This window comes from Sceloporus undulatus, chromosome 6, assembly GCF_019175285.1.
Source record: "Sceloporus undulatus isolate JIND9_A2432 ecotype Alabama chromosome 6, SceUnd_v1.1, whole genome shotgun sequence".
Lineage (NCBI taxonomy): Eukaryota > Metazoa > Chordata > Lepidosauria > Squamata > Phrynosomatidae > Sceloporus > Sceloporus undulatus.
This window is the reverse complement of record NC_056527.1, coordinates 45,205,539-45,226,548: the sequence shown is the minus strand read 5'-3', so window position 1 is coordinate 45,226,548 and position 21,010 is coordinate 45,205,539. Positions and strand designations below refer to the sequence as shown.

Here is a 21,010-nt window from a genome sequence, read left to right as displayed (position 1 = left end):
TATTATTATTATTATTATTATTATTATTATTATTATTATTATTATTATTAATCAAATCTGTTGTTGTTCCCCATCTTGAGCCATAGAGAGACATTGTTAAGAAGTGAACTTTTGAAAGTTTGACAGACTTATGGATTCTGAACTTGGATTTTCTGAAAGTCTTGTTCATATAAGGATGGCCTGCTTAACCTAAATCCTTCACTATCACAGTGAAGAAGGATTGTAATTAATCCTTTCATGCTGTCATTTCATCTGGTTACCCAACAGCAGCAGTCATCACTACACAATGCATTCCTGAATCTCCATCATCCAAAAGGAAGCATTATATGGGCAAATTCATCTTTCCCCATTTCTAATATAAATTCAGGGTATTTATGCAAGCAAAATTCAGGGTTTTTTTACTTTTCCTTCTTACCTCTAATGTGGTGTGGAGGGTTTTGTGCACACTCTATTCAAATTCACCTTTAAGTCCACTATTCAAGTAGGCAAGTGAAACAAAAGTATTGCACTTCATATGCCATTTCTAAACTGACAAAAGGGAGTTGAAGATGCTCTTCTCCACAAGTGGAGCATGCTGTTTATTCATCACTCTCAGCTGATGATGTCTTGATGAGCAAGAGATCAGAGCTGGGACTTTGTTTCATTCTCTCAGAGAGTTGCCACCTGTTCTTATTCATTTAAAATAAATGTTAGTCATCAGCTCTTTTATTTAAACATTTCTGCAATTTTAAAAAACAGCTGAATATACCATGATTAATTCTTCCAGTGAATATCAAGTGGAATCAATAATGTTGATATCTTGCCTGTTGAACTTATATCTCTCATTATTTTAAAGCAGTATTCAGTGTTTAGAAGGCAATTTTCAACTATCAAATGACCACATAACCAGAAATGTTTGAGGAAGCTTATAGCTTTCTGTTACTTTCTAGTGAACTCAGCCATTTTGTTTAAGCTTTGCATGAATACTGATCAGAGTTTTCTGCAAATGTTTGCAGCTGTGGAATTGTAAAAATATCTCAGGAATAGCTGTTGGCTTTAATTGGACAATATAGTTATTGAGTGGCTCTGTGCATGTTGTGCTATACATTAACCGTATAGTTAGGCTTGTGGCTGCTACCAAAGGTAGACACTGAATCTTCTCCACTTTGTTTTCCTGATAATGTCTAATTAATACAAAATATTTGGAAAGATTTCATTGTTCTGCAAGTTTTCCTTCTTCACAAAGAGTGTGGGTCTGTGTGGTGATGAAGAAACACCATATGTTCTTTGTTAGCAAATTTTACTAGGAAAGAGTTATGGCAAATACTAGGAAAGAGTTATGGCAAATATGGAGCCACTGTTTTTGGATGCTGTTCTATAAAGACTAGTTTCAGCCATGTGCACGATATGCAATTGTTTAAGCAGCAGATGCTCAATAATGTAAATCATTACAGGTTCAAATCTTTCTATATATTTATGCAAGCTACAAAAATGAAAAAGTAGGTTATGTGATGAGAGATTCCATACTCGGGGTCATAAGCCCAGCAAGATATGTTAAAAATTAGAACATCAGAATTTTAATTTGGTCCAGTTCAAAATCCCTTTTGAATCACACCTTCAGAAATCTCAGAATATATGCAAGATCAGGATTCAGGGCAAGAACAGGAAAAACAGAGATTAGGACAAGCAACACGATACTATTCTTGGTTATTTTGTGCATGAAACATGTCAAGTTAACGTTTATTGTACTAGCCAAATGCCATGACAAAAAAGCTTATCAAAAAGCATAAAACATTTAAAACAAAAGGCACAGAATAAAGAGGACAAAAATGTCACAACATTTAGTGTGCATTTAAAATAGTTAACTGTTAAAAAGGACAAAAGGAAAAAGAGACATCTTTCCTGAATATTAGTAAACATATACAATAAAATCATAAAATCTAATTAATAAAGCGTGCCCGTGTCATACGCGGGCACGCTTTACGCGGCTTGAGCATACGCACTCAAGCCGCGGGGCAAGAGCAGGGCGGAAGGGGCGGCGCGTCCCATTCAATTGAATGAGGACGCGCGCCCATTGTGCGCCCATTGCACGCCGCCGTGCACGAGCCCCATTGTTTACAATGGGGCTTGAGCATAGGCGGAATTCGCCTTACATGGAGGGATCCGAAACGGATCCCCGCTTAAGGTGAGGGCCCACTGTACTTGGTGTCTCCATGGCAATTTATGGCAATTTTGTTTAACTCTCTCTTTCTAATCTTTTTTACAGCCATGGCAAAAAGAGCCACTATTTGTTACATAGTCATTGGTATCACTCAAAAGGAATTGGACCGAATCAACAGTAGAGCTCCCGCTTTTTTTTTGTCAGCAAGGATGTTAAAAATTTCTTTCTAGGGTCGCTGTACAATGGACAAATTAACAAGCTGTGAACAATATCATCCACCTGAGACTGACTGCAGATGCATAGTCTGTTCTCAAAAGGCACTTTGTTGTAGCATCCATCTAGAACTGCAGTAGGCATTACTTGAAGTCGTAGCTCCGTGAAGGCAGTTCTTAAAGTAGGCGACTTGAGTTTAGTCAAATATCTGGGTCTAAAATGTTCAGTATTCAAAAAGGAGAACCAAAAGGAGAATTGTGAGGTCCTAATTGACTGCAGATCTTTTTTTGAATCATTCCAATAAAGGGATTTTCTTAATTGCCTCTTATCTATGCCAATAACAGTGTTCAACTCGGAAAAGTTATATTTTTGTGAAAAAATTTGAAAAGCTGATATCCAAAACTGGTATACACTGAGCCATCAGAAAGCAAAGGCTCTCTACCACCCATGCAAAAAGTTTTGGGTTTTGAAAATTTTGGATTTTGCTATTGCGGATAAGGGAAATTCAATTTGTACTTTATATGACTTTTTTATTGAGCTAAAATAAACGTGCCTAGTGTCCGTGCAAGTTAAACTGACTTTTATATATAAGAAAGCCCAAAAATACTACCATATTTATATAATTAGAACCTCCTATTTTTCTTCCTATTTGATAATTTTTCCACTGTTATCTGCAGGTACTTTATTGGGTAGAAAGAACAAAGGACATTCTGCAATGCTTTGCTTGCAGAATGTCTCTGGTCCAAAACACACTGCAGAAATAATCCAGTTTGAGACTGCTTTAATTGCCATGGTCCAGTGCTATGAAATCCTGGGAACTGGAGTTTATTGTTGCACCAGACCTCTGACAGAGAAGGCTAACAAAATAGGGAATTCTGGGAACACAATACAGTTCCCAGAATTCCCTAGCATTGAGCCAGGGCAGCTAAAGTGGCCTCAAATGTGATTATTTCTGCAGTGTGTTTCAGACCTCAGATGCTTTCCCTGATACTTCCAAGTAAAGTTGGAAAGACTTGAGTCTGAAATACTGGAGAATGTAAACACAGAATAAATTAATGCATTCATCTAAAAGCGTGCAGTAAAGTATTTATTCCAGAAATGTTTGTTTGCAAAATATATTAGAAGTTCAGTCCAAAGAAAGATAAGCATACTACTGTAGAGTTATCTCCTGTTGTGATTTCACTGGGTGTTAAATATACAAAGTGCTCACTGGATTTCAACCAGGTTTGAGATTGATTTGTTTTGTGTGCAGTTTGATCAAAAAGTCTGATCTTCACAGATACGACTTACTTGCAAGCAAACAGATACAACAAGTTTACCATTTGTATGACTATTATGTAATCTCTCAGTATTACTCCATGTTTTATATAATGCCCTGCGCTTTTTTTTTCAGAGTCTTTGGAACAAATTTTTTCAGGACAAAGAACTTCGAGGAATGATTGAGCAAGATGTGACAAGAACGTGAGTTAAGCATTTTATCAAATTAAATTTCAAGGTAGGCATCTTTTAGCCAAGAGGGCACATCCAACCAACCAGAGCCATATGTTATTTTTCTGGTGAAATAACTCACAGGAAAATAAAGATTTTAGTGGCACAAATACAGCTGCAGTCATTTATTTATTCCTCCTTGGCATTTGCACCTCAACTTTTTGTGATATCAGGCTTTCAAGATGATTTCAAGCAGTATTCTCTTTATAAGTATATGGCATGAAGGAGGCCCAACAAAATTTAGATGTCATTAAAGGAAAGGACAAAATTCAAAATAATCTCAATATGTAAGGAGTATTTTAAATTTTTCTTGCTTTTAAGCTATTCAGACCGGTTTATTGTAAATTAATATTATTAATGGCATTCATTTTTAGTGAGAACAAGGGAGAAAGAATGAAGGGAGCTGACAGATCCTTTGACTAACTATGTTTATAATGTAAGATTGAACAGATGATTTTCTGTAATTCTTAACTCTTAATCAATAGAAAGTGATGTGTAATTAGTGAGAAATGTCATTCATCTAGAGAAATTTAGCATTTCTATTTTTGTGCATTGCTTTGCCTGCTGGCAGAGATGTCTTTTAAAAATTTCCTTATTACCATTGTGAATTTTCTTTCATCTCCTTAGCAGTTGGGTCATATCTGTTAAGGCACTTATCAAAGCTAGAACTCAGTTCCAGAAAATATTTTGTCAGACTTAGAACTTTGATTGTACTAAGTAACTCCAATTAAACTCAATTATTTGTTATGTGGCATGCTACTATTCTGACTGTAACATACTCGTACAGAGAGTTTAGAATGAGTAAATACATCACTTGGATTTCATTTTGATCTCCTTTTCAATTTTTAGAATTGATAGACTAAAAACGCCAAAACAATAGATAGGAAAAACTGATATTACTTAGTGTTTTATTCTCTGTGCTTGAGCCCTAGATGTATTTGCAAATACATTTATGCTGTTCGTTGTATAATTAAAATCTGAGTATGCCTTAATGTAAATGTTCACAGATGGCATTTTTTTTTTGTTTTGTTTTTAAATGGGTATAGTTCAGGATTTTGAAGATTATATAAATATCCAAGTTTTAATTGGGGAATTAAAGTTTAGATAGTGATAAATCTACTAGTTGTAGAACCATTGTAAAACATTATACTTTCAAAGGAACTATATTACTTTCTTTTTAACTAGTGCTACTAAATGGAAAATTCAGATATATAGGCATTTCAAATGGTTGGGTACTGTCAGTTGTTTGAACTACCTCTTGCATTTGTGTTTACCATTATGCTTTTCATATCACTCTGGTTCATGACAGTTAAAATTAGGACAAAATGCTCAGAAAAAGAGAATAAATATATAAGCAGTTCTCAGTTTCTTTTCTTTCAGTATTGATTCAATCAGAAAACTGAAAGTTCACTATTTGCAAAGAATCCACATCACTGATTACTATTCTAAACATAACTGAAGGGATTTGTACAGTAGCTTCCTTTCTTAAGTGTGGCTGCCCAACTTACCTGGCCAGCCAATTTGCAGGTGGAGCGCCCCAGCATACCGCCTTGCTCTGACCTCAGTGCCTCCTCTTCCCAGTGCTGGGGCCACATGCAGCCTGGGGTTGACTGTGCTGGGCCATTAGTCAGTTGACCAAGCCAGGCGAGACTTCTGGTCCCATACCTGATTTTTCTCAGGCTGCATCAGGGGCTGGAAGTAGCCCGAGATTGGCCAGGGCTGCAACATGGGCAGGCCTCCGGCACAGCCTGTTGCCCAGTGGCTGGACGTCCAGCCCCTGTTGATTACCTGGGGGGGGATCTTATGGCCGTGACACCAGCCGGAGCTGCCATTCCAGGTTGGTTCTCCTTCCCCCTTCCCCCCTGGTTTGTGGATAGCTCCTGTAGACGATCTGTGGGTAGTGCTGTCACAACTTTCCTGGGGGCGATGGCATGTGTCATGGATCTGGTGGGCGAAGCCATCGTTAGTACTGAGCAATAGTTATAGGGTTCTGATGGCGGACCTTTTTAGGGCTTCTGCATCCCAGAAGTGGGGCTGTGTGCCAGGGCAGGACTTCCGCCTTCCAGAGGCAGGGCTTCTGGGGTGGGACGTCTACCCGCCACCCTTCCCCCGGCCTCCAGTTGTCTCTGAGACACAGCTGGGGGGTCAGGAAGGGTCTGTGGGGAGGGGGCGGAGGGGTTGTGTGCCTGGTCCTCCTCCTCTTGGACCTTTTGTGACCTCCAGTTGTCCCTGGGGAGGCAGCTGGGGTCAGGAAAGGAAAGTGGGGAGGAGGAGGAGTGGGAGTGTGCTTGGTGCTCCTCCTCCCAGACCTTTCCCTACCCTCAGCTTTCCCTCGAGATAGCTGGAGGCTGGGAAGGGTCTCTAGGGAGAAGCAACTGGGATGTGTCGGTTGTTCCTCCTCCCCCCACTCTTTTCATGGCCTTCAGCTGTCTCGGAGATGCAGCTGAAGGCCGGGAGGAGGAGCCAGAGGCATGTGCCTGTGGCTCCTTCTCCCCAGCACCATTTTCTGGCTTCCAGCTGTCCCGGAGAGAAAGCTGAAAGCCAGGAAACGGCAGGGAGGAGGAGGAATGGGCACTTGTGTGCCTGTTCCTCCTTCTCCCTGGCTCGTACTGGGTGACATGGTGTTGCGTGTCACCTGTGGCATGCATGCTATAGATTCACCATCATGGTTATAAGGAGTCACCAACACGGGAGCGAACCCTTTATCCACGTCCCCCAGTGACAAGGGTCAGCTGCCCCTTCTGTCATCCCTGGGCCTAGCCATGATCAGGTAAGGGTTTGTCGATCAACAGTCGGATTGGTCGATGCCAGATCCTGACCCATAATTCAGGCCAACCCTGTTTGCTTTGAACAATAAAGTTGTTGTTTTTTCCTTCCATATGATGGTCTCCTGTGTCTTTGTTACCTTTTCGTCGCCTATGCCCTGCAATCTCTATTTGTGTGTGAGAATGTACACCTTTTTTCTACACTTTTATCACTTGGTCCCTAAAAGTTTTTTTAAAATGTGTAACAGATATCATTGATTTCAAATGATCTGTCATATGCATATGAACAGAATCTTATCATTCTGTGTACAAATCTGAAGTCTTAGAGCTTAGCCCTAATTGGCCAAAATGGACAAGGGCCAGGTGAGCCAGCCTTAAGTCAAATAAAGTTGTGTTGATTGAAACACCCTCTCAATCTTTATATTTTGAATGTCCCTCAAGTCTACTTCTGCCATGGTCCAGGTTTATATCAACAATGTAGTTATCTCCCTACTCTGGAGAGTTCTGGATATTCCTACCACACAGTTTCTCTGCCTCATTTTGTTGTTGTTGTTTTTGTTTTTGTTCCCCCCCCCCTTCCACCTCCTCCACCTCCTCTTCCTTTTGCTAGCAGATTTTAGGCAGCCAAAGAGTTCTCCTGGAATATCAATTGCTTGTTGGTACGAAATCAGCTAACAGTATTTCTGTCAGTAGAAGGGGATTCTATACAATGCTAATCCCGCCTCCAAAAAAGCCTAACAAATGTTTGAATTAAGATCACAGTATTAGACTATTTCTTCTTCTAGAAACCTACCATCATATTTCCTCTCTACTGCTTCTATTTTTAACTACTGTCAAATCAACATCCGCTTATGTAATATAATTTGACATTTATATGTTTTGTTTGTTGTTTACTGCCATCAAATTGACTTCGATTTATGAACACCCTCTGAATGAGAGACCTCCAAGTCACCCTATCATCAACTGCCTTGCTCAGGTCTTGCAGACTCAGGGCTGTTGCTTCTTTGACTGAGTCTACCCATCTGTAATGAGAGATCTTCCTCTTTTCCTGCTGCCCTCTATCTTACCAAACATTATTGTCTTGTCTACTGAGTCATGTCTTCTCATGATATTTCCAAAGTACCACAGTCTTAGTTTAGTGATCTTGGTGTCTAGGGAGTGTTCAGCCTTGATTTGTTCTAGGACCCATTTATCTGTCTTTTTAGCAGTTCACAGGCGGGTTACAGACCGCCGCTTTGTGGCAGTCTGCCGCCACCGCCAGTTGGTCCGCGGGGGAGCCGGAGCCTCCACACGGCGCAGCTCCCGTGCGGACCCAAAAAGAAGCTCCAAAATGGAGCTTCTTTTTGAGTCGCCTTTGTGACGTAGCGAGGCGCCAGGGGCGCACTCGCTACGTTACAAAGGACACGACGTGTACGGACGCTCAGCGTCCGATACGTCAAGATGGCAGCGCCCGCATGAACAGGGCGCTGCCATTTTGTACGTATTCAATACGTATTAGGGTTAGGGGGGGTGCGGAAGCACCGCCCCTTCCTAACCCTAGTACGTATTGTATACATACTATTTGGTGGTCTGTAACCCGCCACAGTATCCTCAGAACTCTTCTCCAGAATCACATTTCAAATGAGTTGATCCTCTTCCTAATAATTTTCTTCACTGTCCAGCTATCCCTTCAGTTTTATATCAGGCAGATCACACCATAGACACAGGTGGTCTCACTGTTAGCAACCTTTTTTCATTAAGTGGCAGAGTATTTTAAATAATGTAGTTTATAACATGTTATATAAAATAAATATGTGTGTGTGTGTTTTGTGATTGTTTTTCATAGGAAGAAAAGTAGTTGCTGGTATTATTACTAGCAGAAGTTTATTCGTAAGTCATAATTGAAGAAAGGCAATATGTAAGCTATGTGGTCTACCTCAACAAAGTTTGTCTTAATTTTCCAGATTTCCTGAAATGCAGTATTTCCAAGAAGAGAATGTGAGAAAGATTCTTACAGATGTTCTCTTCTGTTATGCTCGGGAAAATGAGCAGTTGCTGTATAAACAGGTAATGAAACTGTTGTACAGGTGGTATCCATTGCTTCTATATATTTTTCCTATATTCTTGACGATTGGTTAAACAATAACATAGTTTTCGTTATATTAAAAGTTGTATGCTCAGGCAATAAAAGAAATGCTTGTTATCTGTGTAAAGAAAGGAAAGCCATTTAGGCCATATGCTTCCCACTCATAATGGAACATTGCTCTATTCTGCTAAATTTTTTAGAAATATTATTATTATTATTATTACTACTACTACTACTACTATTCTGTTATCTAAAGAAAACCTCTATTCACTTCTTCCTAAATTCCCGCTTCATGTACACCAGCTAAATCAAGACTAAACTAGCTGACCACAGGTCACAGTGAAACATTAGCAATAACTTATGTTCCATTGTCCATGTTCCTATGGTATATTTCCAAGAAAGGATAATTCCTCTTCCTTCCATTCTCTCTTACCCAGTCTTTCTCCTTCTCTTCACACCACCCAAAAATTTGTTCCAGAGATTTCCTCAGCAGCTCTCAGCAGATTTAAGGGTGTACAAGAGCTGCAGATGGAGCAGTAAATTCAAACCTAGAAGATGTTTACAGTTCAGGTAAAAATATGTGCTCTTTCAGGGACCGGGATGAAAGCAATGTAGCTCTTTAAAAGGAAGCACTCTTGTTTTTAGAAATGTACTGGCAGCCAGTGGAGTTTTTAAGAACAAACAGATATATTTTCATGAGATAGTTATCTGTCCTGACATGTAACCTGTATGCAAGACAAGAGACTGCTGTAAGAACTGAGTGCAGAGAAACAGAATGGTTCCCAACAGAAAGGGGTTCAGGCAAGGCTGCATACTATCACACAGTTTATTCAACATGTGTGCAGAAAATGTCATATACACAGCAGGCCTAAACTCAGGGGCAGGAGAAGTGAAGATCAGGAGCATTTATAACCTAAGTTATGCAAATAACACAGTACAGTGGACCCTTGTTATACGCTGGGGTTTGGTTCCAAGATCCCGCGTGGATAACAAAATCCATGGATGTTCAAGTCCTATTAAATATAATGACATAGCAAAATGGTTCCCTTATTTAAAAAAATGGGAAATCAAGGTTTGATATTTGAAATGTAAACTTTTTTTAACATTTTCAAACCGTGGATGCTTGAATCTGTGTATAAAAAATCCGTGTATAAGAAGGGCCAACTGTGCTACTAGCAGAAACCAACAAAGATCTGAAGAAATTATTGCAGAGGGTCAATGAGGAAAGTGCCAAGGTTGGATTAATGCTGAAAATCAAAGAAACAAAAATAATGATCGTGGAAAATCTACAAGAATTCATCCTAGACAATGAGGAAATTGAAATAGTTAAAGAGTTCAGATACCTTGGATCAAACATTGATCAGAACGGAGGCTATGATTGGGAAGGGCAGCTATGCAAAAACTGGATAAAATCCCAAAGAACAAAGATATAACTCTGAACACTAAAGTGAGGATCGTCCAGGCCATCATATTCCCCATCACCATGTATGGGTGTGAGATCTGAACAATGAAGAAAGTGAATAGGAAGAAAATAAACTCATTTGAGATGTAGTCCTGGAGAAGAATGCTGAGGATACTGTGGATGACCAAGACGACAACCAAATAGCTTCTAGAACACATCAAGCCTGAACTCTCCCTGGAAGCCAGGATAACTAAAATGAGCTTGCCATGCTTTGGCCACATCGTGAGAAGGCAGAATCATTAGAAAAGACAATGATGCTGGGAAAAGACAAAGGCAACAGAAAGAGAGGAAGACCACATGCCAGATGGATGGACTCAATCAGCGAGGCTGTGGGCCTGAACCTGCAGGATCTAAGAAGAGCAGTGGAGGATAGGGGGTCTTGGAGATGTCTCATCCACAGAGCAGCTATGAGTTCAGGTCAACTCAGGGGCATTTAGCAACAACAAAGTTATCTTTTGTTCTTTAACTGATCCAGTGCTCAGTGATTTTGAGCTTTGAACTATGACTTTGGAGATCAAAATTCAAGAACCCATTCAGCCATTGAAACCCACTGGATGGCCTTGGGCAGGTTACACTCTCTCAGCCCAAAACAGAGGCAAAGACAAACCTCTTCTGAACAAACCTTGCCAAGAAACCCTTTTAGTGTCACTGTAAGATGGAAACAACTTGAAGGCACACAACAATTCAGTCTCAGAGATAACAACCTATATAATGTCTTGGCAGTAGTCTAAACTGGAGGTTATCAGAATATAGATCTATCTTTGTCTACTTGAGCCCCTTCCAGTGACAAAGTTGAATGTATGAGCATGAGCAGATGTAAACATGAAGCTTTTCGGGGTGCTTCATTCCCATTCAGAACAGTTGGACAGAGCACAAAAGCTGAACAGTTCAGAACAGTTGAGCATCCACAGACAATACCTCTGTTTTTCAAAATTAAGATAAATTTTATTGGAGTACTTCCAGCCAATTACTGACTACATAACACACTGATGTAGCACTACCACAATATCACTTGAATTATAGATAGAGAAGAAGTAGATTTCTGAACAAGAGGTTGCCTAACATGGTAAGGACAACAGACATTTTGTGTGGGATTGTAGAAAGATACAGAATGAGGCGAGCTTGAGGTTTTTTACCAAAGTCAACTGTGTGCTTGAACGGCTGGAAGTTTGTTTATGTGTTTTGGGCCATGTGTTGTGTTTAATCTCATCTAAGCAGCTTGGAATTGTTCTTGCTCAGTGTCTGGAGCTGAATGAACAGGAGCCCAGGTAACAGACTGAGGACAACATGTATTTCATGTGAGCATTTCAAGGGGGAGGCCTCAAATACTTGGATACAGCCTATATAGAAGTGAACATGGATGGAGAAGAAACTGTTGCAGAAAGCAAATCAAGGAAGAGAAGAATTGCCTGTAGCTCAGCCCCCTTGAAATCTATCCATGGAGCCTCTAGAAGTCTAAAGGCCAATGCAATTCTAGGCTGCATCAATAAAAGTATAGTGTCTAGATCAAGAGAAGTAATAGTGCCACTGTATTCTGCTCTGCTCAGGGCCCACCTGGAATATTGTGTCCAGTTCTGGGCACCACAATTCAAAAGGGACATTGAGAAACTGGAGCGTGTCCAGAGGAGGGCGACTAAAATGGTGAAAGGTCTGGAAACCTTGCCCTATGAGGAACGACTCAGGGAGCTGGGGATGTTTAGCCTGGAGAAGAGAAGGTTAAGAGGTGATATGATAGCCCTGTTTAAATATTTGAAAGGATGTCACATTGAGGAGGGAGCAAGCTTGTTTTCTGCTGCTCCAGAGAACAGGACCCGGAACAATGGATGCAAGCTACAGGAAAAGAGAACCTCAACATTAGGAAGAACTTCCTGACAGTAAGGGCTGTTCGACAGTGGAACAAACTCCCTCGGAGTGTAATGGAGTCTCCTTCCTTGGAGGTCTTTAAGCAGAGGCTAGATGGCCATCTGTTGGGGATGCTTTGATTTGGATTTCCTGCATGGCAGGGGGTTGGACTGGATGGCCCTTGTGGTCTCTTCCAACTCTATGATTCTATGAAATCAAGGCTGTAGTTCAATGGGTGGAATATATGCTTTTTCTATAGAGAGGGTCCCAAATTCAATCTCTAGCATTTCCAGGTAGGATTATAGGAATCTATGTATTCAACTTTAGAGCAGTGGTGCTAGTCAATGTCAACAATACTGGGGTAGATGGACCAGTGATCTAGCTTGATATAAGGCAAGCCAAAGCACTATAAATATTAATTTTACCTTTGAATTTTCCTTGATATATTTAAACTGACACAATTTTTCTATTATAAGATATTATATTAAATTAAAAGGAGTTCTTGTAATGCAGTGATTAAATGCTGATACTGCAGCCACAACGTTGTGAGTTCAATCTCAGGGCTCCAAGGTTGATTCAGCCTTCCATCCTTTAATAGGTTGGTAAAATGAGTTCCCAGCTTGTTGGGGGCAATTGCCTTACAGACTGTAAAACACTTAGAGAGTGTTGATAAGCTGTATAGAAATGGAAATGCTATTGACCTGAAACATCTGATTGTTTGTGTTCTTGCCTGAGGATGTGAGGGTCAAGTGCAAGCTGGTTGTATTACTGAAAGAGAAAGTGCAACAGCTTGAGGCCCACATATCTACCTTTAAACTTACCATGAAGAATTGTGCCTTTTTGGTCAGAGCATTGCAGACTCCTGGAATGGTAGCATCCTGAGAGTTTCTCTAGTGAAAAAAACAGTTCTCAAACACAGGGCAAATACACTTTAAAAGTGTGACACAGGAGCTGATCTGTGGGAAACCATGTTGTGAATTGGGTGCAAGACAGTTGATTCCAGGCTTTCCCCTTGATCAGCAGTGGTGGGGCACAGGGAGAAAGACAGCAGTCCAACTTCTCAGAAAGCTTGTAGGTACTGTAGTCTTGGAGGGTTCAGTGAATGGAACTTGATTCAACAGTGTGATGTGGCCAGGAGTACAGTGGTACCCCGGGTTACGAATTTAATTCGTTCCGCCGCCGCGTTCGTAACCCGAAATCCTTCGTAAGCCAAAAAAGCCATAGGCGCTAATAGCGAAAGCCGCGATTTCGTGCGAAAAAGCGCCGAAAAGCACCAAAAAAATTTTCGTAACCCGAAATAACCTTCGTAACCCGGAACAGTTTTTTTCTATGGATTTTTTTCGTAACCCGGAAATTTCGTAAGGCGGCGCATTCGTATCCCGGGGTACCACTGTATAGTGTCCAGAGCGAGAGGCGTTCCTCTCCATTCAGCTTTGGTCAGATCTCACTTGGAATACTTTGTTCATTTCTGGACACCACAATTTAAGAAACATATTGGCAATATGGAACATATGCAGAGAAAGAGATTTTAGTTGAACATTATGAAGGACTTCCTGATTATAAGAATGATCGGAGAATGAAATAGACTACCTTGAAGAATCTCTTTCATTGGAGGTCATTAAATCGAGGTTGGGTGGCCATCTCTTGGAGATGCTTTAGCTTTGTACTCCTGCATGGCATAGGTTTGGTGTACATGAACTTTGGGTGCTAATTTTTTATTGAGAATCTTGGTTTGCTCAGGAGATAAATAAATACAATCTGTTTATTTTCAGGGAGCATAACCTACCTCTGCTGAGATGGATAGATTAAAAGAATATTTATGCTGAGTAATTTGTAGGGAGTGATATGTCCCTCTTTAATAGGCTTAAGTGTCCTTTCTTTATACTGAAACTCTGAATGATTACTTCCAAAGAAACAATACCTTACTGCACAAGGATTGAGTATTTAGTCAGATCAATTAAAAAAAAAACTTTTGAGCTTTCTCACAAGCTGTTAAAGCTATTATTTTGTACTAGGTGACACCCCGTTTAACATAGACCATATTGTTAATAGTTATGGGATTTTATTGAATTAATGAGACTGTTATCATGTTGTAGAATGTCTTGCTGAGTTAATTGAAACTGCAGAGATTATATAAATGGTATTAATGAACTTTGACTGCCTAGTGCCTCTGCTTTAATAAAGACTGCTTGGTGGGCTAAATGAACATCGGCAGATAAAAGAACAGGTTCAATTTTGTGAGCCTACAGGCTGTTAACTAAGAAAACTTTTTCACCTCTGTTTTTGAATAGTGTCATTTCCACATTGTGGTAATTTTAGAAGATGGTTGATCTAGGGCTAAAAAGGCTGAAGAGAACTCTAGATATGATTGTGTATTTATACTTAATAACTGACAGATGTTAACTACAGTAGCAAAGATTTGACTAGTGCTGAGTTACCTGAACAGTGAAACAGTATTTTATATTTGTATACATTGATCCATTTTAAGTCCAGTCCCACACTGACTTCATCGCCCTTGATTACTGTATCTTCTTTATAGATCAAAATATCTTCTTTATTTATTCCAGTGAGGGCAAACATGGTATATTGGACTACGATTCTGAAGATCAGGGTTAGATTCCCTGCTTATCCATGGAAACCCAGTGGGTGGCCTTGAGTGGATCACACAGTCTCAGCCCCAGAAAACCCCATGATTGGTACACAACAACAAGAATTAATTCCAGTAATATCTTGCTTGAAAGATTCCCATACAATAATTATAATACTTATAACATTAGGTCTAAGGAATGCCTCTTTACATTCTTCTGAATATATGTGCACTTCCAGTACCAACATCCTGAAAAGGAAAGGGGGGGGGGGGAGAGAGAAAAGAAAAAAGAAACCTTAACTACTTATCTTCCTACTACTTGATAGTCAAGATATTATAGGTAATTATTATTGGATAAATTCTTTTCACAGCCCAGTTTCCACTGCAGTGAGACCTCTCACTTTAGACATGGCTCTTGTGCAAAAGGGCTATAAATGCAAATTATACAGTTAAATATATTAACCCTGAATGCTTATGACCAAATAAAGTGTTAGGCACAGAGGCGTCTGGACTGTCACTCTGAGCTCGGTCTTAGAACTAAATCCTTTCCTTCCGAACTTTAGCCCTCACAGTCCCTAACTTCTGGACTCTCACAAAACCCGACCCTCACTGTCTGAAACTAAACCCCTATCTGATTCTAACTGTCCGCAAAGGAATTATTTTTCTCTACTTGTCAAAATTCAATTACTTGTTGTTAGCTGTTTCCTATAGCTATCTTAATCCTGATTGCTCTCCACATAGCTATCCCTGGTGTAGAACAACCTGGTCATTGTCTCTGCTTCATATACATTGCATAACCAGACACAAACTGTGAGCTTTGAATTCTGACCTTAGCGTAAAATATATGTTTAATATCTCTCAAAATCTCACTAAGCACATTCTCTGACATTAGGTAAATAGCTATAGCTTTGGTGTTAATTACTGATTATTTTTTAATGAAATAATTATACTCTAGGCAGGTTTTCTTAAGATAGGTCATAACTATATATTTTTTAAAAAAATAAAACAATTCTTTGTATAGATGTTAATGTACCTGCATAAAGAATTGTGGTTTATTGACATCTTTCTAATAAAAAAATTAGGTAAATTTCCATCTGTACTTTATAGAAGAATAAATACTTGGATTTACTCTAATTTAAAGTAAAAAGCTTGGATAGTACAGTGGACCCTTATTATATGCTGGGGTTTGGTTCCAAGATCCCCCGTGGATAACAAAATCTGTGGATGCTCAAGTCCCATTAAATATAAAGACATAGCAAAATGGTGTCCCTTATAAAAAAAATGGAAAATCAAGGTTTGATATTTGAAATTTAAACTTTTTTTGAACATTTTCAAAATGTGGATGCTTGGATCCATGTATAAAAAAATCCGTGTATAAGAAGGGCCAACTGTAATGCTACAATGACTTTTTACTACCTCATTGGGGTCCAGAAAGAGAAGGAAAATTCTTGGCAAATGACATACCGTAACCTTGATTTTTTGTTTTCATTGTAGGGCATGCATGAACTCTTAGCACCCATTGTCTTTATTCTGCATTGTGATCATCAAGCATTTTTACACGCAAGTGAAGCTGCACAACCAAGGTAGGTGTCTTATATTACTTAGTGCAAGTTATTGACTCTAAAACAATTTGTGCATCAAGTAACATCATGCATAGTTTGTAGCACAGTAGTTATTACATGAGTAAAATGTAAAAGCCACAATGTCTGCATATGAAAACCATAAAAAGATATCAGTGTTATTACTGGCATGATAGAGGGGACCCGTTCCCAAGGTGCTGAAGCCTTTCTGTCTCTGCACTGTGGTTTGTTAGTAAGGGCTTCTCCCTGAGCTCTATTTATAAGAGCAGGGAAGGAAATTGAGTGTGTGGGATCAAGCTGTGTCCACATTCCAAATGCAACTTAACTTTTCATGTCTGGAATTAGTATGTCTGTTGTTCATGTGTACATTATTAAACTATAATTGTATTTTAAAGCATGTCAGTTAATATTAACAAAAAGTACACTCAGACCATTAACTTCACAAGAAAAATGAATGTATACATTTTATTCCAATAAATCTGTGGCCAAGAAGGAGAAGAAACAATGGATGACAGACAAATGCTTCAAGCAATTAAAGAAGGGCGAAAAGCAAAAGGAAAGGGAAATAGAAATCCAGTTACAACCATGACTCCTACTATCCAAAGGTTAGTGTGCAAAGATAAAGAGAATTAATGCAACAGTCAGTGCAGAGAAATAGAAGCCGATAACAAAAAAGGAAGGACAAGGGACCTCTTCCACAAGATCTGAAGAATCAAAGAGAAATTCAAACCAAAGATAGTGATGCTCTATGATCAGAAGAGGGATACACGACCATGACGATTAAAAAAAGAGATATTTGTTTATGGAAATATTATTTTAAAATAATTAAATAAATAAAAAACAATTTAAAAAGATGGATACAATACACAGAAGAGCTATACAAAAATGTGAAAGGTTGAATGACACATGGGAAGAAGAAACTGACAAAGATGAGCCCCAAATTTTGGAAACTGAAGTGAAAGCCACTTCCAAAACAATTGAGAAGAATAAATTACCAAGAACAGATCATGTACCAGTAGAACTACTACAATCCACAGAGACTGCATCAAGTATAGTTCTAATTAAAATGTGCCAACAAATATGGAAAACAAAGCAGTGGCCCATAGATTGGAAGAGATAAGTATATACCCCCATCCACAAAAAAGAGACACAGAAGACTGCAGTTACTGCAGAACCATTATGCTAATTTCCAGTGCAAGCAAAGTCATGCTCAAATTTCTGCACAAAAACTTCTATAGTGCGCCTACATTATATGCGCACTCCAGCAAAAGAAAAAACCTCGGCACATCCGGAAGCTGTTATAGCATGCGCGCCGCCATAAATCAATCCCCATTCTCTTCAATGGGGCTCGAGCATATGCGGAATTCCCTTTACATGGGGGGTGGGGTCCGGAATGGATCCCCCGCGTAAGGGAAGAGCCCACTGTACTAGATATGGAATGAGAAACCCCAGAGGTGCAAGCTGGATTCAGGAAAGGAAGAGGCACTAGGAATCATACTGTAACCATAATCATATGATGGCTTAAAGAGCATAACAGGGAATTTCAGAAGAAAATCTGTATATGCTTTATTGACTACAGCAAAACCTTTAACTGCATAGATCACAAAAAGCTATGGCTTTCTGTTAGCGGAATGGGAACATTACTACATCTAATTGTCCTGACCCTACTCAGGACAAGAGGCTGCAGTCAAAACTGAACACAAGGAAACAGACTGGTTCCCAATCAGCAAAGGACTCGGGTAAGGATAGATTTTTATCACCTATTTATTTAAAATGTGTGCAGAAAATATCATACACAGAGCAGGCTTAGACTCAGATGCAGGAGTAATGAAGATGGGAGGAAGGGATAACCTAAGACATGCAGATGACACAATACTACTAGCAGAAACTAGCAAGGACCTAAAGCAATTACAAGTTAAGAAGGAAAGTGCCACCATGGTAGGCTTAATGCTGAATATTAAGAAAACAAAATAATGACCACAGAGATCTACACAAATTCATTATAGATACCAAGAAAATTGAAATAGTCAAAGAATTCCCGTACCTCAGATTAAACATTGACAGAATGGAGACAGCAGTTAAAAAAACAGAAAAAGATTAGTACTGGGAAGAGCAACTACTGTATAAAAGAACTAGACAAGATTCTAAAGTGCAAAGATAGAACTTTGAACTCTGAAGTCCAAGCTATTTTATTCCTCATTGTCACGTTCAGATGCGAGAGCTGGACAGTAAAGAAAGCTGATGGGGGGAAAAACTCATTTGATACGTTGTGTTGGATAGGAGTGCTGAGGAGTACCGTGGATGGCCATAAAGAAAAACAAATGGGTTCCAGAACACATCAAGCCTGAACGCTCTGGAAGCCAGGATGACTAAAATGAGAGTGTTGTACTTTGGCCACATCATGAGAAGGCATGATTCATTCGAAATGACAATGATGCTGGGAAAAGTACAGGACAGTAGAGAGGAAAACCACACAGCAGATGGTTAGACTTGATCAGGGAGGCCAGGAGCCGGAGCCTGCAGAACCTGAACAGAGCAATGGAAGACAGGGGATCTTGGAGATATCTCATCCACAGGGTCATCATGAGTCAAGGTCGACTCAAGGGCAATAAACAACAATAAAATGGTTATATTTGAATTATTTTAAGTGCTTTCAATGTTCAGTTCCCAAAATAAACCTTTGGGATTTAATATTAAAATTATTTACTTGTTGGAATCAGTGTTGTTCTGCACATTTTATCCTAGTCCTATTGCATTTGCATCTAGTACAGTGGCGGCTAGCTTATGCAGGGAACCCGTTCCGCCTGCCCCCTCCCGGTGTAAGGCAAATCCTGCGTAAGCTTGAGCCCCATTCAATAGAATGGGACTCGTGCTCATGGTGGTGCAGCAGATGTGCGCACCATTCATTTAATGGTGATGCGGCTTCCACGTAAACAGGAAGTTGCGTATGGTGAGCCCGCATGTGGAGTGGGCACACTGTACCATTAAAATCCCATTGGATTTCTCCCTATTATCACATGATTATCATGGCAATTCTAGATAAGATGAGTAGATGGATGAGGGGTGGGTAAATGGACAGACGGATCAAACACACCATTAAATTGCTAGAATGGTATATGATTACCTTGTGATCCAGTTGCTTTGACTGATTCTGTGTATTCTATTTCTTCTTTCAGTTAGATCATACCTTTTGGTTAAGCTTTTGTTTGTTTGTTTGTTTGTTTGTTTAGTAAAGACTGGGATATAGTACACACGCAGGAGTCTTCCACTTCTAAATGGACAATGAGTTCTGTCAACTCTGATGCAGGAATTTGCTACTTCAGAATAGAATGAATGTATACAGGCAGACATTCTCAGCCATCCTTCCAGTCAATACAGAGAATTATTACCAACATCAATAACGTTTTCTTCATTGTGAGAGAACAGCATAAGGTGCAAAATCTGTTTCTGTGTGATGTCTGGTTTGGGGCCCACAGTATTTAAATGTTAGATAATAACTGAGATCCAGACCATTACTTCTCTAAGTAACAAGTACTTCTGAGTGCAGATAAAGCCAATGTTTTCCATTCCATGCTTCCTTATTTCAGTTTCAGAAGGTCCATCATTCCACAGGAGCAGCTTTTCAGGATGTGAAGAGGGCTGCAAAAGATAGCTGGATAGGAAATCTTCAGGATGCATGGGGGTCTTCCATGCAGACATTTGGATTCTGGCCAAACTATGCAAGATACATTAAGAAGAAAGTGTCAGATTTCTCAAAGTAACCATGCTTTGTGCAAATAACTCTCCTTCTTCTCCACTAGAGTTATAGCCAGAGAAGTAAATGATTAATTACCACTAAAATGTGATAAAAATAGATTCTATTAAAATAAATTACTGTTTTGATACTGTGTATTTGACCACTAACCATATTTTTTGTTTTGAACAAACAGTGATAGATTGTGGCGTGATAAATTATTGTGGATCAAGCATATTCAAATAATACATTGTGGCATTCAGTAATTTGTTATTTGGAATAATTAGATGGTTACTTCTTTGTAGTGCAGACAAGGCAGCTAATTTGTTTTTGATCTTTAGAGAGAGCAAGAACTTCATTTGTCTTCAGTGGCGTTACTCTTTTTGATTACAAAGGCTAGGTTTACTTACTTGTAGTTTCTGTGTAAGTTAACTAAGAAAACTAGCACAAGTAAACGTTGAGGCTTTGCTGTTGTTTTTCCTAAACAGTGAGGAAATGAAAGTTCTGTTGAATCCTGAATACCTGGAACATGATGCCTAGTAAGTTTCAATAATTTTATTTTCTTCATAATTTACTTGCATTACAATTATTATTGTTGTCATGCTTATCAGATAATTTTGTTTCTCTTCAGTGCAATGTTCACCCATCTTATGAAAACAGCGGAACACTGGTTTTCAACCTATGAACATGATAGTCAAAAGGTACTTAGTGATTAAAAATATAAAGGTTTTTCTATTTTTAAAAAAATAATCCAAATCCTATTTACAAATCACAAGAGCTCTGTAACTGCCAAAACCTGTGCAGATCTTTGCCCTCAACTGGTGAAGGACTCCAGTGATTACAAGTTCATAGGGATGCTGATGGGAAAGAGTTGCCTGTGTGCCTACATCTTCACCACCCATTGAGCCCTCCATATGTTCAGATGAATGCTTGAATGGGGCTAAAAGCTTGGAAGACTTTTTCCTTGATCAGTATTGCAAAATATCAAGTTGAACTGTGTGAACAGGAAATGAACATAATGAGTTGTGTTACTGTAACATCAGCCAAAGGCCACTCCTCAGCATGATGCTGCCCATAGCTATTTCCTGACCCTCTTGCTGTTTCTTTTGCTAATTTGGCCTGAAAGAACACCAGA

The 21,010-nt window shown here is 39.4% G+C and overlaps 1 protein-coding gene across 8 annotated transcripts in view; it reads left to right on the top strand.

Annotated features, from left to right (window-relative positions):
• The window catches only part of TBC1D5 (TBC1 domain family member 5), a 304,630-nt gene that overhangs the window by 173,765 nt on the left and 109,855 nt on the right, over nucleotides 1-21,010 (top strand). For all 8 annotated transcript variants that reach the window (XM_042474674.1, XM_042474672.1, XM_042474673.1 and 5 more), the window contains 5 exons: nucleotides 3,747-3,814; nucleotides 8,550-8,652; nucleotides 16,057-16,145; nucleotides 20,364-20,414; nucleotides 20,507-20,576. In XM_042474674.1, the coding sequence (XP_042330608.1) occupies nucleotides 3,747-3,814; nucleotides 8,550-8,652; nucleotides 16,057-16,145; nucleotides 20,364-20,414; nucleotides 20,507-20,576 (381 nt within the window). The remainder of the gene's footprint in view (nucleotides 1-3,746; nucleotides 3,815-8,549; nucleotides 8,653-16,056; nucleotides 16,146-20,363; nucleotides 20,415-20,506; nucleotides 20,577-21,010) is intronic.